Raw genomic sequence first — 16571 nt, 5'->3', positions numbered from 1 at the left:
ATCTTCAGGAGAACAGCAGCAGCAAGTTCCCTTGGCTTTCCTTGGGGGAAAAATGTACTTTTTATTGTTTGTTTGGTATCCTTCTATCCAGTCTGTCTGGTTTTTTTTGCCAAAACCAGATGAGGGCTCCTGTAGTGGGGTGTGAGCAGCGCAAGAGGGGCAGATTTGTACCTCTGCAGGGAAGCCCCGTTCTGCTACATCAGCATAACCTTTAAAAGTACACACTACACATGGCACAGTGAACAGCTAGAATTTGTTGGATCTCAGGTTTTGATGTAGTTTTTTGGAGTTTGTTTGCTCTAAATCATTACCCACTCAGATTTGCTGTATGCAGAGGGAAGGAAATGCTCATGTCAGTACCAGGCAGTGTGTTGGGGGTCTTGAAATATGTACATGGGTGCTTGGTCAGACACTCCACACTGCAGATAGTACAAATGGGCATTTGAAAAGTGAGCTGCTTCCTGATCTGCACCTGGAGCACTTCCTTATGGTGTCCCTGGGGCCATGAGTTCCCTGTGTTTCCTTTGATCCCTGTAGGAGTGCTTCAGGTACTGACAACATGCAGGGGTTGTGTAAAAGGATGACTGTGAGCATCTGAGCAGGAGCTGCAGCTCCTGCTCCCCTTTCTGTGACCCTTGCAAATGCACAGGCCTGTCACTGTCCTATTTTCTGAAAAATCCCTTTGCCAGGATTTCTTCTCCTGGGAAGTTGAGAAGCCTCAGAGAAAAATGTAAAAAATAATTATCTGATTGCTTCTCCTGTGTTTGCTGCTTTGGAATGTGGTCTGGACATTGTTTACCAACAGGTACAGATTTGATTGGTTTCATGTGAATTATTTTTTACTTAATGACCAATCACCATCAGCTGTGTCAGACTCTGAGGAGTCAGGCACGAGTTTTATTATTTATTCTTGTTAAGCCTTCTGTCTGTATCCTTTCTCTTTCTTTAGGGTAGTTTAGTATAGCATTAATATAATACAATACAATACAATACAAATCAGCCTTCTGAGAGCATGGAGTCAGATTCATCTCTTCCCTCATCCTGGGAGCCCTAAAAACTCAACACAGGCAGTCAGTCACATCTCCAAGGGTCACTTACAAAGTGAGAGCAGATAGGATTCACTTGGAAGCTGGTGTAAAACCTGCCATCATCTGCTCTGCTGGTGCAGCAGTTCTGGGTTGCAGGGCAAAATCCTTTCATCAGCAGGATTTTGGATGTTCCCTCTTGCTGCTTTTCAGCTGCTCAGTTTGGGTAGCATGGGCTGCATTGATCCCTGCTGCAAGGATTTACCTGTCAGCAAGGGAAGCTGGAAGTACTTTTGTGGAATGTTTGTCTTCTGATCTGGAGGAGTTAGAGAGGTTTTTTGTTCTTTGTTTTGTGGGATTTTTTGGCTCACTTTTTCACAGGGAAAGCTGAAAGGAGAGTTTTCTTGTTAAAACACCCATCCTGAGGTTGCCATCTCCTCTCTGTCCTGGTTTCAGCTAGGATAGAGCTAATTTCTTCTCAGTAGCTGTTACAAGTGCTGTGGTTTGGATTTGTAACGAGAATGGTGTTGATAACACACTGATATTTTGGGATCTGTGGTTATCCTAAGTCAGGTTTTTTTTTTCCTTGTTCTTTCCTTTTTTCTTTCATGCTCTGTCAGGGAGGAGGTGAGCAAAAGCAACTGGGAGGGAGCACAGCCAGGACAGGTGACCCAAACTGACAAAAGGGATATTCTCCATGACAGATGGTCATGTCCAGGATATAAACTGGGGGAGTTACCTGAAAAGGGAGGCCTTTCAATTTCCAAACAAATCTGAATTATAAAATACCACAACATAATGGGTCTGTAGCTGTGTGTCATGAATAATTTTCTGATGGATGCTGTTGGAAAAGAGCAAATTTCAGATTAGATATTGCATTTAGTTATTGTCCCAGATTTGATGTTGCATTTATTACAGTTTTTCACTTTTTAAAATGAATTAATTTATTGTTGTAGGCTCTGATGGAGACCTCAGTTGGGATTGCATCCTGTTGGGCTGGGACTTGTGATAAACCAAAAACTGTTGTCAGAAACTGCAGATTCCCTCCAAGTATCATAGCAGATTTTGCCATTGATTTTCTCCCCCTTCTCCGTAACTTTTGGTTCAAAATACTTCCAAATCTTTCATCGAAGAGCCAACATCTGGGTGGCAAAATTGGAGCAAAAGCCATAGATGGTGCTGTCCTAGGAGAAAAAATGAGAACAAGACCAGGAAGCCAGATTCAGTCTTGGAAAGTTTTTCTTAGAATTTGAAAGATTTGGACACTCCACTTTTGTTAGTTTAATACAGTTATAAGACAACTGTGCCATTTTTTTACAATTTCCCTGGTTTATGCTGGAATAGGCATGGTTATCTAGGAATGAAACGTGTCTATGTGGGGATTGGTTGTTCAGAAAGAAAATGGAGCTGGTTGTGGTGATGCTCATCACTCTTTTCTTCAAGTATGTGAACAACTGCTGTTTTTCAGGGATGCTGGAGCTGGATGAGTGCACCATGGAAAGGGTGATGGAGGAGTTTGAGCAGCGCTGCTACGATAACATGAGCCACGCCATCGAGACGGAGGAAGGGCTGGGCATTGAGTACGACGAGGACGTTGTCTGTGACGTCTGCCAGTCTCCAGATGGAGAGGATGGCAATGAAATGGTGTTCTGTGACAAATGCAATATCTGCGTGCACCAGGTATGGCAGCAGCACGGTGTCAGGTGCTAGCAAACTTTTCTAAAAGGGCAATCAGTAGGGACATAGGTGGGGTTTATTCCAGAGAGCTGTGCTAAGGAAGCACTGCTGTATGTCACCTTTCTGTGGTAGTTCAGAAATTTTCTTAACATAAAAGATACAGTTTTAGCCTGTTCCCACGGATGCATCTTACTCTGGCAAGTGCCTTCCCATCAGCCTGTCTTTCCTTCCCAGCTTTAACAAGTTTCTGTTGTCATTCAGTGTTTGGAAACATTGCTGGTTGAATATGAGCCAGCAGTGTGCCTTGGTGGCCAAGAAGGCCAATGGCATCCTGGCCTGCATTAGGAATAGTGTGGCCAGCAGGAGCAGGGAGGTCATTCTTCCCCTGTACTCAGTGCTGGTGAGGCCACACCTTGAGTGCTGTGTCCAGTTCTGGGCCCCTCAGTTTAGGAAGGATGTTGAGATGCTTTAGTGCATCCAGAGGAGGGCAATAAGGCTGGTGAGGGGCTTGGAACATGAGCCCTATGAGGAACATTTGAAGGAGCTGGGGTTGTTTAGCCTGGAGAAGAGGAGGCTTAGAGGTGACCTTATTGCTCTCTACAACTTCCTGAAGGGAGGCTGTAGAGAGGTGGGGGTCAGTCTCTTCCACCAGGCAGCACTGGCAGAACCAGATGACACAGTCAAGCTACATCAGGGAAGGTATACCTCGGGGATTAGGAAAAAAATTTTCACCAAAAGAATAATAAAGCACTGGAATGCTCTTCCCAGGGAGGTGGTAGAATCACCATCTCTGGATGTGTTTAAAAAAAGACTGGACATGGCACTTGGTGCTATAGTCTAGTTGAGGTGTTAGGGCATAGGTTGGACTCAATGATCTTAGAGGTCTCTTCCAACCTCACCATTCTGTGATTCTGTGATAAAGGACTAGGCCTGTGTACAAGTGACTAGCTCCGAGTACAAGTGACTATCCCACAAGAGACACTGAGCAAAGTTGATACTTTCAGACCTGTAGGGTTTCTCTGACCACATCAAACCTGCAACTTAAGTGCGTTAAAGCCGATGGTAATTGGGATGGAGGGCTCTGTAAGGATGCAATCTTCTGAAAAACCTGCCCTTAATTATTTTGCCATCCTGCACTTTTCCCTCTGAGTAAAAACAACTTGGAGAGAGATGTGTGAGGCTGTGTGTAAAAGAATCACTGAGGTGTTTGCTGTGCTCTCTTTGTCCCGCAGGCGTGCTATGGGATCCTGAAGGTGCCCGAGGGCAGCTGGCTGTGCCGGACCTGCGCGCTGGGCGTCCGGCCCAAGTGCCTGCTGTGCCCCAAGAAGGGCGGCGCCATGAAGCCCACCCGCAGCGGCACCAAGTGGGTGCACGTCAGCTGTGCTCTCTGGATCCCAGAGGTGGGTGCTGCTTGCTTCTTGGAACCCTACATGCTGAGAATTGCAGACTTTCTGTGCTGATTCTCAGCCTGGCTGCTGAGAATTTTTAGCATTTCTGTGCTGACCCCCAGGAAAACCCTTCATTTGACCTGAGGCCGTGGCAAAGTTTCCAAAATTGAATTGTAAAAGTTGTAGAACTGGGATTATGGGTGTGTAGTTTGAATAGAAGTGTTTAATATCACAGGGTGGAAAACTTAATAGTTTAAGGTTTTAGAATATAGTAACATATATATATAAGGCAAGATGGAAGTTTGGTCCGTCTTCTTCACCTTCTTCTTCATGGGTTTGAGTGGTTGGGTGTAATTGGACAGAAAAGTCCACAATGTGGACTTTGAGTGATTAGTTATTGGGGTAAAAGTAAAAATAATTTAGGTGTCATTTCTTAATTGGACAGTTTATCCTTAAAGGCCTTGTAGAGAGAGAGATTTTTTTTAGTTTGTTAGAGTGAAGTACTGTAAAACTCACTGTCTGTAAGACTGTAGAACTCACTGTTTGTGAGACTGTAATATAGGTAAATACAAATAAATATCTGAGTCCCAACAAGAAATAGCATCTTGCACATTTAATCCTCACCCTGGCAAAAAAAAAGAAGCAAAGACTCCATAGGTGCTGGTTCTGGGATTATGGGAGAGGAAAAAAAAACCTCCTTAAAGCATTATTCAACTTCAAAATGGAGTATAAAAGCTTCTTGGTTAGGTATAAAGTCTGTCAGGGGATGATGCTTCACCTGTAAAGAAACTAATTAAATCCCCTCTGTCAATCAGAATTAGGCCTTGGAAAATGAGGCCTTTGCTGCTGGCAAAGTTCATTTAACAAGGACACCAGATACCATTTCACTTTGTAAATAGATCATTAAAGGTGAATCAGGAAAGTTTGAATCTGACAGAATTCCTATGGGTTCTCATAGTCAAAGTGTTCATCCTGTATGATAATCTTAAATTGGTGGGCTTCACCTTGAAACTGGTTGGTTTGTTCACAAAGTGAGAAACTGATTTTTTAAAAAAAAAGAGCTTTAGATCCTGATAAAATGAGGAATTTGGGACACACTAAGTTGTGTATACACACAAGGAATTTGGCTTCTTTAATAAAATTGTTTCTCTTTTCAGTTAACAGTGTCATAGTCACTCCCAATTTTTTGACCATTTTTCTCTTAGGTGAGCATCGGAAGCCCTGAAAAAATGGAACCCATCACAAAAGTTTCTCACATTCCCAGCAGTAGGTGGGCACTGGTGTGCAGCCTTTGTAATGAAAAAGTTGGAGCTTCTATACAGGTAATTTAACCACATAAATATCCACATGGGTTTTCTTTTGTCAGTTTTTAGTAGATAGGAAAATGTCTTTGCTCGTTGTTACTGTGGACTTAACTGACCTGATCTGCACCAGAGCATTTTACACTGGGCAGTGTTGGTTCATGTGCATATTTATTTTGGGTTGTTAGCTGTAAGGCACCTGTAGACCCTTTACAGTGGAAAACCACTCAGAAATGTTCAATAATCCTTTTAAGAAAAATTTTAAAATCTAGAAAGACTGAGAAAATATATTACCAAACCTCGGATTTTTGAAATAGGAGACACTGGGACAGCAGACAAGATGTTGGTCTCCTTTACTTGAGAATAAATGATGAGGGAGTGTAAGGACAGGTGACCCATTTGGGGCAGTGTTGTGCTTGTGTAGAAAAAGACAGTAAGATGTACCTTGGCATTGTGGTGATGCTCCTCATCCTCAGAGCGCTTCCAGCAGCAAAACAATCCTCAGGAAGCTCCCTGAGACAGAGAGGGATGATACTACAGTCTCATAAGGAGGCTGAAGTAGAGCTCTTTCTTCTGGGGCTAGCCTGGTGTTACAGGATCCACGGTGGTCAGACTGGCATTAGGACACAAAAATTACTTTGAAATGAGTTTATCCCCATTCCCCTTTTCTCCTCTGCCCCAAGTTATTTGACTGAGGCTGCCAGGAAGAGCTGTAAATCAGCAGCACAGCAGCAGTTCCAGTGAAACCTATCACAGGCCACTTCCATGTGAGGAATGTATGAAATAGTAAGTGTTAACTAGAGAAAATAAATCTGTCCACAGCATATAAATTTGCAGCCATAATCCCTCCTTGCAGAGCCATCCCCTTCCTCTTGGCTGCTGGTAGGTAGCTGAAGCTGGTTTTGTCTGTTCTCCAGGCCACCTTCTGATATGTACACAACAATTAGGAAAAGTGGCAGCTGGAAGTGTGTGTCAGGCTGGTCAGGGAGCAGCTGCAATAAGCTGGGAAAAGCAAGATTGCTTATTCCCCCAGGTTCAGCAGATTTCCTCCCAGTGAGACTGGCTTTCCTTTCTACTCCCAACAAAACATGAGCTGCATAAGAGCTAATTATGGCCAAAGCACTTCTCTGTACTGCCCAGTGTTCCAGCTGGGATGCTCCTGGCCTGTTTGTTAGTAGGAGAGGAAAGGGCAAAAGATGCTTTGGTATTTTTAAATTCTATTTATATGTTGCTTTTATTAAAGACTGCTCATTTGAAACCTGTGCAGTTTAAACCCTGCCATACCTTTATAAGCCATCTGGCTGCTGAGTCAACCTGAGCAGGAAAACCCAGAGGGGAGAGAAATTTGGCTTCTTTACAAAGCACTGTATAAACATCCCAGTGCACTGTGTTGCTCTTTCAGGGTCGGTGGCTTGGGTTAAACATAGTTTTGTTTCCTAGTTAGGAGGACTAATGCTCATTTCCACTTCAAATCCTGTTCACCAGAGGTGTGAGTGGGTCCAAACATATATGTATGTGTGTTTGTGTATATATACATATGTATATGTATTTAAACCTTTCAGCTGGTGGCTGGTGGTATGTATGATAGAATTTTGCAAAAGGAAATTAGATATAATGGAAATGAAGTGCTAAATCAGCTGAACTAGTGCCCATCACTCTATGATGGCTGAGTTCACTGAGTAGGAAGAAAAATGACAACATTTGAATTTCCTGTTCCCCTCCTCTCCAAGGTGAAGTGAAGGCTGTGAAATAAGTAGTGGTTGACAGTGATTTAATATTTGACATTATAAAATTGGGATAATGGGGGAAAAAATTCCCTTTGGTTGAGGCCTTTTGGATAGCATGGATCCAGGTGCTGGGAAAGACTTTTAATTAAAAGTCTCAGGCTGGCCTGGAGCCACCACAATGTTTTTTCTTCCCCCTGGTGCTGGCACATTCCAAAGGGGAACACTTTACTTCGGTAACGGTGCTGTGCACAAGTGGCTCTGGTGTCACTGGGAATGTTCCTCTTGTGGCTTTTTGTGCATGGAATAGTGTGGTGGGGCTGGAGGGGGGTTAAACACTCCTGTCCCTCTGGGCCACTTGATCCTTGGCTGGTCTGAAGTCATAACCCTAATTAAAGGGAGCAAGGAAGCGCGTGCAGCTTAGAAGCAGAGCGTGGTGACAAGGCTCTTCCAAAGCAGCTCTGACTTCTCCAACAGTCTTAGGCAGTGTGGCTTCTTAACTTTTATATTTATTTGGTTAATTGTAATTCATGTTTTCTCTAGTGTTCAGTGAAGAACTGCAGAACAGCCTTTCACGTCACCTGCGCCTTCGACCGCGGCTTGGAGATGAAGACCATCCTGGCAGAGAACGACGAGGTGAAGTTCAAGTCCTACTGTCCCAAGCACAGCTCCACCAAGAAAGCGGACGCTGAGACTTTGAGTGAAAGCCCAGCTCAGGAGAACAGGAATGGGATTCAGGACACCTCCCTTCCTGCCCACATGGACCCTTTCCACAGCATGGATCAAAACCAGGAGGAGGCCCACAGGGTCAGCCTCCGCAAGCAGAAGCTCCAGCAGCTGGAGGACGAGTTCTACACCTTCGTTGAGTCTTTGGAAGTGGCCAAAGTGCTGCGGCTGCCTGAGGAGCCCGTGGAATTCCTTTACCAGTACTGGAAACTGAAGAGGAAATCCAATTTCAATAAGCCTTTGATTACCCCAAAGAAGGATGAGGAGGACAATCTGGCTAAACGGGAGCAGGATGTTCTGTTCAGGAGGCTGCAGCTCTTCACACACCTCCGGCAGGACCTGGAGCGGGTAAGCCCCGGCACTGCCCGTGCTGGCCACAGTTAGCTGAGTTCCCAAACTGAGCTGCAGCTCAGCTCAGAGCTGTCAGGCAAGGCCATTAACACTAAATTTCTCCAGAGCACAGCAATTGCCCTTTGCACACAGAGGTCAGTCACGGGGCCAGCAGGTCTTGGTGTGCAGCATTCAATCACCTGCAACTGCACTGTCGTGTTTTCGCTCGTGCCTTTTTACTGATTAACTCTGACTGTACTGCAGCCCCCAGCTGAAGCCTTCTCAGCCTTTAAGGGCTTTCCATGCTCCTTACACCCAGTGAAAAGGATGATGAAACTTACCTTGTTTTGCAGCAGATCTGTTTTTCATTGGCATACCAGAATAGGATGATCAGTGTAGGTTTGGGAGGTAAATGATGTTTGATTTATTTAGGTCTTGAATGTTTGAAGAACAGTTCAATAAGATCAGTTTGGTGTTTCAATAAGTACATCTGATCCTGAATTCCTTTCTTTTTGGGCTAATTTAAGAGCTCTTAGAGCCAAAAAGAACACTGAAATTAGTTTTTCATGTCCCTGTAGCACGTGGCTCATGTGGGCCATGGACAAAAGCCGGCTCAGGAGGTCCTACCTCAGTAACCTGTAGGTGAACCAGAGCCTCTCTTTCATAGTACTGTCTAATCTTTAAATCAGGACAGCAGGTTCTCATGGATGTACTGCATCCTTTGTAAGGGATCCTGATGCCTAATTACTCTTACAATGAATTGCTGTTGTTTTTGATTTTTCTCCTAGTTGCAACTCCAGCCCATGGCCCTTCTGTAGCTGTTCAGATGGCCCAGATCCTAGCTGGTACCTTTTGTTCCTGCTCCATGTGCTCAAGCTTTCTTGTCATCTTCTCTTTGATCAGCTAAAAAATTAGAATTTGTAACTATGTTCTCTTGATCTTAAATTATTGTGTGTAAATCCTTTCATTTCTAAATGCAATGTCAAAACAGGATATGTGATTTTAGTAATATTTTAATGTTTTACGACTCTGTTCCCACTGATTGTACATTCAAGATAATTTGGATTTTTAAAAAGGGACCTTTGCAAAAACAAACACACTTGTTACATTTCTCCAGATCAGGCCACAAGGTTGTAATTCACAGGGCACCACCTTGCACCACTGAGAGAGGAGCCTTAGAATCATCCACCTGTGCTTCTCAGTCATTCCCTTATCTGGGAAGTATTAAATACTGAGTACATTCTAGGATTTCCAACATTTCCCTAGTTTTTGTGTGTGTGTGACTTGTAGAAGTTACTTCTGTGCTATGGTTCTCCAAATCTGATGGAATAATCTGTCAATTAAATTGCCTGTCTACTCAACAGATAATTTGTCAGTTAAACAGACTGTTCTCTAAGAATTGTGTTGAGGGCAGGTAAATTTAAACTATTTAAATGGTTTAAATTCAGTTGTACACCATTTATTTAAAAGATGTGTAGTACTCCAGCTGAATTAATTCAAAGCACAGGTAGGGCAGTATCCTGGGAATACAATTCCTGTAAAACCCACGCCCTTGCTGTCTTCCAGGTGCGTAACCTCACTTACATGGTGACGCGGAGAGAAAAAATCAAGAGATCTGTTTGCAAAGTTCAGGAGCAGATATTCAACAGCTACACAAAGCAGTTGGAGCAAGAAAGAGTTTCAGGTATGCCTCAGTGTTCCCTTCCTTGTGTCAGAGCACAGGGACAAGGTTTGCTTACAGGCTGTGAAGGACAAGCAGGGCCTCATTTGTTCTCATTTCATTCCTCAGAAAGATGAATACCTTCAAAATTCCTGCAGTGGCCAGATTAGCCTTGAACTATTGAGTGACTAATAAACCATATTTGAGATAGCATCAGGGAGATCCACTTGCTGGTTGCTTTTTGCCTCTGTCTCTGAGGGCAGAGGAGTGTTAGGACTTGTGTTTGCTACAAGTGTAATTAGGTGCAGGTACAGGAAGATGAAACCATGACATAGCCACAGAATTATCACCTAAAAGTGCAGGACAGGCACCCAAATACCCATTTCTGATGTGAACATGTCAGGCATGAGGAGCAGAGTTAAAACAGTGCAAACTGGTGTTTATCTCCACAGCTATGGGATTGCTTGACTTGAACTTAGTTTGCTTCCATGCAGGTGTGCCTTCCTCCTTCTCCTCCATGGAAAGCACGGTGCTGTTCAACAGCCCGTCGCTGGGCCCCGACGCCCCCAAGATCGAGGACCTGAAGTGGCATTCTGCGTTCTTCAGGAAGCAGATGGGCACTTCTCTGGCCCACTCCTTGAAGAAACCCCACAAGAGGGACAGGGTAAGAGACAGGTCTGGAAACGACAGCAAATCCCTGCTGGGGCAGCCCAGCCCAAGGGAAGGAGGTGCAGCTCCAGGCAGCTTTTTCAGTTTTGACAAGCCCTTGGCCGAGACGCGGGTCGCGCCGGCGCAGCAGAAGAACGGCGTCGTTCTAGCAGAGCACAGGAAGAGAAGGGACAATCGCCCGCAGTGCGAGGGGGCGAAGGCAGAGCTGAGGGAAAAGACTCCTAAACACAACCACAAACCCCTGAGACCCACTGAACTCTCTCAGAGGCAACTGGAAAACAAAAGGGCTGTCAACCACTCCGGTGGGAGGTCAGCAGCGCCTGGCACTCGGAGGGATATAGTGCCTAAATGTAACGGGGGTCTGGTCAAAGTGAACTCTAATCAGACAGTAGTTAAAGTGCCTACCACGCCCACGAGCCCGGGGAAAAACTGGGGCGGATTCCGAATTCCAAAGAAGGGGGAGAGGCAGCAGCAGGGGGAGAGCCTGGAGGAGGCCTGCCGCCAGAACTCGGGCTACCCCTACCTGGGCGGCGTGGGCAGAGTTACAGCCAAGGAGAGGACAAAGAGCAAGTTAAAGCCTGACAGTGAGAACGACGGCTACGTCCCCGATGCCGAAATGAGTGACTCGGAGCCCGAAGTGGCTGAGAAGAAGTGCAGGCAGCAGAGGCTCAGCCCCAGCAGCAGCATCGGCAGGAGGACGGACATTATTCGGAGGAGCATCCTGGCCACCTGACTGGACACAGGGGTGGGGTCACCAGAGTCACACTGCCTACTAGCCAACTCCACCTTAGCCATCGGTGTGAGAGAGGAGCATTCTTAGAGCTACAGACGGACAAAATGAAAGTCCATTTTTCCTGAGTTGTATAAGTATGTTTACATGCACTTAAAGCTGTTTTAAGCTCTTTGATTTTGTTTTGTTTTTGTTTTGTTTTTTTCTTCTCTGCCCCATCCACACCCCCTCACCCTCCCCATTTCTGTGAGAAGGTTGAATCTCCCTTATTTGCAACTTTCTTGAGTAAGCAGAAGAGTGACATTGCTACTAAAACAGGAGTTGGGATGCACACAACTCAAAAAAAATCTTTTACAAGGGGCTGGGGTCGGGGGGTAGGAGCAATCAGGCTGTGTTCATCCCTTCTAGCTAAAAGGCACTGAAAATTTTACTCCCTCACCCTGACTTCTGGAAAAGCACAAGCTCTTAATTTAACTCGTGTGTATTGAATGGAAGATGGTTGTTAGACCATCCTGCACTGCACTGGTAAGTCCCATGACAAATGCTCCCCATCCCTGGGCAGGGGCTGCTCTCTCTCCTCTCGTTGCAGAATGTGTTCTGTTGTGTTCAGTTTGAGCACAGGTGGCAGCTCAAACCCCTCCCTATGCTCCAGAGTTTACATGTCAATGATGCCCAGGCACAGCCAGATGTTGCACTGGAGGACGAGGAGGAGGAGGAAGGGACAGGGCAGGGCTTGAGAGATTGGGACTGACAAGAAGGATGTTCCCAAATGGCTCAGTTCTGAGCAAGGGACAGGTTTGGGGGTTCCAGCACTCCATGGAATAACTTGTCACCCGTGGTCAGGCACCTGCCTTAGGGAGTGTGATGACAATTCCAGACAGAAGTTTTCTATGGCACTAGGCAGGAGGATTTCCCAAAGGCCACCACAGATGCACTAATGATATGTACTGGGAGAGTCAGGCTTATGACACTAAAAGGTTGCTTTAAATGGACACAAATATATATTTTTAAATAGGATAAAACTCAAAGGCAATACATTGTGATTAGCTCTTTACAGTCAAGCAAAGAAAAAACTATTTCGTTCTATGATGGATTAGATTTGATGGAAAAGGGAACTTGTATTCTGACTGTGTACTTTTTTAATAATTGCAAGTGGCAATAATGAGTAAGCTGTGAGCAATAATATGAACAGGTTGTGAGGATACTGTTTTGTACTGAGTGCACACACTGCAGTGGAGCATTAAGAGCCTGTCCATTTTGGAATTTTTCATAGATGTGGGAGAGGTATGTACTGGTGAAAAAGCAGCAGCAGCAATGTGTTTAAGACAGGCATAAAGAACCTCCTTCTCCTCCCCTTTCCCACTCCCAGCCTGTTGTTATGGCATCCACTCACCTTGGAATGCCTGACCCTTGCCTCCTGAGGAGGGAACACTGACAGCACAGAATTCCTCTGCCATAGGACTGAGGATTCAATCAGAAAGTGAAAAAGGCTTAACACCCTATCTTGCTATGCAAGTTAATGTTATCAATTTAATATTTCACCAGAATGCATCCCTGTTTTAAAACTCATAAGTCTTAAACTTTGGAGGAAGGGGAATTTTATGTAAGATAATACACTTTCAAAATCCTGTTGCTGGTCCCAAGTCCCAAGAATAAATACATGATTTACAGAGGTGAAAGTCAGGCAGGGCACTGGTGACTGAGGTTACACAGCCACTCTTGGGATGTCTTCAAAGTATAAACAGCAGACAGACAAAAGGTAAAAGCCAATAAGTTCTACTGAACATCCAGCAACATTCTCCAGACAGGCACTGGTATTTTCTGTAAGAAGGAAGCTCATGACCACACAGGAGTTGTCAAGCCATAGATGGAATACCCTAAATTTGGATTCTGAGTAAACCTTTAACCTCACACCCCTTGGACAGAGGTACCCTGTTAATTTGCACTATATGATGAACACTTGTGTTGTGCAGAGTGAATGCCTTAGCTGCTTTGTCTCCTGGCACTGAGGGCAGGAAGCTTTGTGAGGTTTCCAGTGGAGCTGACCCCAAACCAAAAAGGCTGAGGTACGCCCAGCTCTGTAGGTTCGTTTTGTCCCCGTGCTTAGCCCTCAGCAGGAGGTACTGCAGGTACTGCAGTGACAAACCCACCCCTGTGTTTTACTGGGATTTGCTGGATTTCTGTTTCCAAGTGTGACCTTTCCTTGTGCTGACTGACCAAGAGATCTTTGATATGATCCGTGTGTTCTGTCCAACCGTAGGCTAGTTGAACGTCCGTAGAGTTGCCTGGAATGCCATTTGTTAGGTTATAAACTCACACAGATCGAAATGAAGGGTTCATGTTGTGTACAAATCTTGATTTCAGAAGTTTGAGACAATTGTGATGACATTTGTAAAACTTGTACAGATTTTTCACTATGTGCCTAGCTTTGGTGTCCATTCAGCTGAAATTAATTAAAAAAAAAAGGTGCATGAAGAGAAACAGAAATAAAAAAGTATATGTAGAGATGACTATTTTATATTACATGGCCCAATCCTGTATTTATTTTCTCCCTTTTTTGAAGTATTTCTAAAGACCTAGTTGAAACAGCTGTATTTTTTGTTAAAATATTCCGTAGAATTGTGCCTTTTGTCTGTATGTGAATAAATGCTGTACATTTTTGCAGTATCCTTGCCAGCAGTGGTTTAGACCTCCCTGTACTTGTATTTGGGTTCTTACAAGAACACTTCACTGCAATGGTCTGAACAGCTTTCATGGATTAATACAGGTATCACCATGCACACTACAGCTGAAGATTTTGTAAATTTTTAAGGTTTTTTTAAGGTTTTTTTGTTACTGACAGTTGTGCCCATCCCATCAACAGCACACTGACTGGTTTTCCCCTTGGCATCCTCCCAGAGATGTTGCTTACTTCAAAACATTTACATTTGTAGACAGAGGATGTCCATGACCTCTGTTCTTGTTCCACTGGAAAAGGAACCTGAGCTTTGAACCTGTGGATCTTCGGGATAATCAGGCTGAAAGCTCATTCACACTTTGAACTGGCTGGGGTCATGCATTACTGAGGGAACATTTTCTTGTACAGCAGGATTTGCAGATGAGGATTCCTCTAAGCTCCTGATGCAGAAATATGGAATGGACTTGGTGCTGAGCAAGAAAAGGCTGTGAAAGGACACCCTGAGCAATCCATCTTGAAAAAAACAGATCTCCCAGTTTGGGAGCAACATGGGAGCAGCCTCCTCTAGCCACCTCAGGGAAATAAAGGAGTTGGTGGGTCTACGATGAGGTCTATGTCACCACATTCCTCTTTGTGACCAGGACAGAAACCTTTTCCTTTCCTGTGTCATCTGCTGGAATTGCTCTGCTGCCCCTTGCTTTGTGTCATCCCTGCAGTTCCTGCAGCCACCAGGCAGGAGCTGCACCCCAAGGTGAAATGACTATTCCCATAATTAACAGGGAAGCCTGCAGGTGCCCTTCTGTGCCTCCAGGAACAAATACCCAAATCCTGAGAAGTGCCTGCCCCTTCCAGCCAGGTTTCACTTCACAGCCAGAGCCTGCCTTTGAGGAGTGAAGGGGATTAATGGCTCACACAAAATCTTCCAGGTGGCCTGTCACCATCTCAGCTGTGCATTATGCAAATGGAAACAAGGTGCCTGCTACTTGCCTGCCTCTGTATCACTCTGCTGATTGATGAAAACCTCACCCAAACAGACACTTGGAGCTTCTGAAAAATGTATCCGTGTTGTTTTGGAGAATCTTCCACATCTTTTAACCAAAATTGAGATTTAGAGATTGCAGTGGATACAGGCATCTATCAAGAAGACAAAACAACCACTCTAGGAACTAGTGGCATTCCCTGCAGCAAGCAGGAATTGTTTCTGAAGGTGGATCCATCTTGCAGGCTCTACCTGAACAGCCAAGATTTCAGGAGGCAGTACAGAGTCTTGTTTCCATAGGGGGGATCAGCCCAGCTCTGTCCTCTGAAATGCAGATATGGTGAAGGTCCACTGCCGTGGACACAAATGAGACATTTCCATCAAGTACTACCCAGAATGAGAGGTTAGAAACCAGAACTGCACTCTTCACATTTAAGTGGAAGGACAAGCAATTATGTCAGTTAAAGCCAAGATGTTAGCACTTCAAAATCAGTGCAACACCTATCAAATGTTTGTAATATATGTTAAAAGAGAAAATGGACTTTGGCTGTAATTGTACAATGATAGCTATGACCTGTCTCAACTATCAAAAAAACCCATATACAAAAGGATTCCCACATCTGAGCATCTGTGCAACTGAAACCAACTATTTCAAAGGGCATAAGGGCTGGATGACTTCACCCTGGTGCAAATTGAAGTAAGAGAATGGAATTTCCCAGATACGTCCAAACCAAGGGAGCAGACCAACAGAAAAGCAAGGAATTGTAAAATAATTATGAAATTAATAGTACATTAAGAAGAAAAAGCACAACTGAAGGAAGATGACAGAGCTTAGGAATGAGCTGAGTAGCCACAGCAGCATTTTCATTATCACCTGCACCTTAGGGCCATCAAACCAAACCAAACTGAATTCTTTATACTGGAAGGCAAGGGAGGCATCGTGCAGCTCAAACACTGACCAACAAAACAGCAACTCTCTGGCACTCATGCTGTAATGAGTCTAATTATAATTCACAAAGGATCTTCCAATTGTTCCCAAGTTACCTGCACTATACAGAACAATTAAAAAGTTACTGACTGCACATGAGCAAAGCCAAGATGAATTTCAACAGAAGTGTTATGTACTCCCTCTACACAATCTCGTTGCAGTTGGAGCTACTGGATTTTAGACCAAAAAACCCTGGATGTGCCACAGCATTGTGCCAAATTTTTTCATTTGCTATGTTAAAGGACTTGAATGACAACATTTTGCAGACTTCTTCCAATTTTTATTGTGCATACAGAGACAGGACCTTCATCCACTGCTTTTCTTACCAGAATTTAAGTTCTACAAGCCTTGTGCTGTGCTTTTGACTGTAGTGCTCCAATATGAAGTTTCTCCAGCAACCCTCCTAACTCCCAACATGAGTGGGAGTTGATAAAGGAATGATAAAATCATGTGTTTAAATAGTTTCCAGATCCTTCAGGGAAGCAGCTTTTTTATTCTGTGTAGTTATCAGGCTGAGCTGTAATGAAACAGGTGATAGCTTCATAATAATTCTTTGTAGGATCAAAGTAACAGTAACAGTAGAACCTCCAAACTGATTGTGTCATGAAGGAGGGGGAACAAGCACAGGCAGTGTGAATTTGGGATAAACAGCAGAATTTACAATGTACTCTGTAGATGACTACTGCTTTTGTCTTAT

At 44.3% G+C, this 16571-nt stretch overlaps 2 protein-coding genes across 3 annotated transcripts in view; one reads left to right on the top strand and one right to left on the bottom strand.

The window, feature by feature from the left end:
• The window catches only part of JADE1 (jade family PHD finger 1), a 35619-nt gene extending 21713 nt beyond the window's left edge, over positions 1-13906 (top strand). The window contains exons 5-10 of the mRNA XM_031063758.1: positions 2494-2705; positions 3935-4102; positions 5296-5412; positions 7659-8189; positions 9738-9855; positions 10326-13906. Coding sequence (XP_030919618.1) covers positions 2494-2705; positions 3935-4102; positions 5296-5412; positions 7659-8189; positions 9738-9855; positions 10326-11233 — 2054 coding nt within the window. The 3' untranslated portion in view covers positions 11234-13906. The remainder of the gene's footprint in view (positions 1-2493; positions 2706-3934; positions 4103-5295; positions 5413-7658; positions 8190-9737; positions 9856-10325) is intronic.
• Positions 13907-16132: 2226 nt separating this feature from the next.
• The window catches only part of SCLT1 (sodium channel and clathrin linker 1), a 30432-nt gene continuing 29993 nt past the window's right edge, over positions 16133-16571 (bottom strand). For both annotated transcript variants that reach the window (XM_014310413.2, XM_031063753.1), the window contains exon 21: positions 16133-16391. In XM_014310413.2, coding sequence (XP_014165888.2) covers positions 16329-16391 — 63 coding nt within the window. In that variant the 3' untranslated portion in view covers positions 16133-16328. The remainder of the gene's footprint in view (positions 16392-16571) is intronic.

The sequence above is a fragment of the Geospiza fortis genome, unplaced genomic scaffold, assembly GCF_000277835.1.
Source record: "Geospiza fortis unplaced genomic scaffold, GeoFor_1.0 scaffold276, whole genome shotgun sequence".
Lineage (NCBI taxonomy): Eukaryota > Metazoa > Chordata > Aves > Passeriformes > Thraupidae > Geospiza > Geospiza fortis.
Note: the sequence above shows the minus strand (reverse complement) of the source record. Positions and strands in the feature narration are given on the sequence as shown.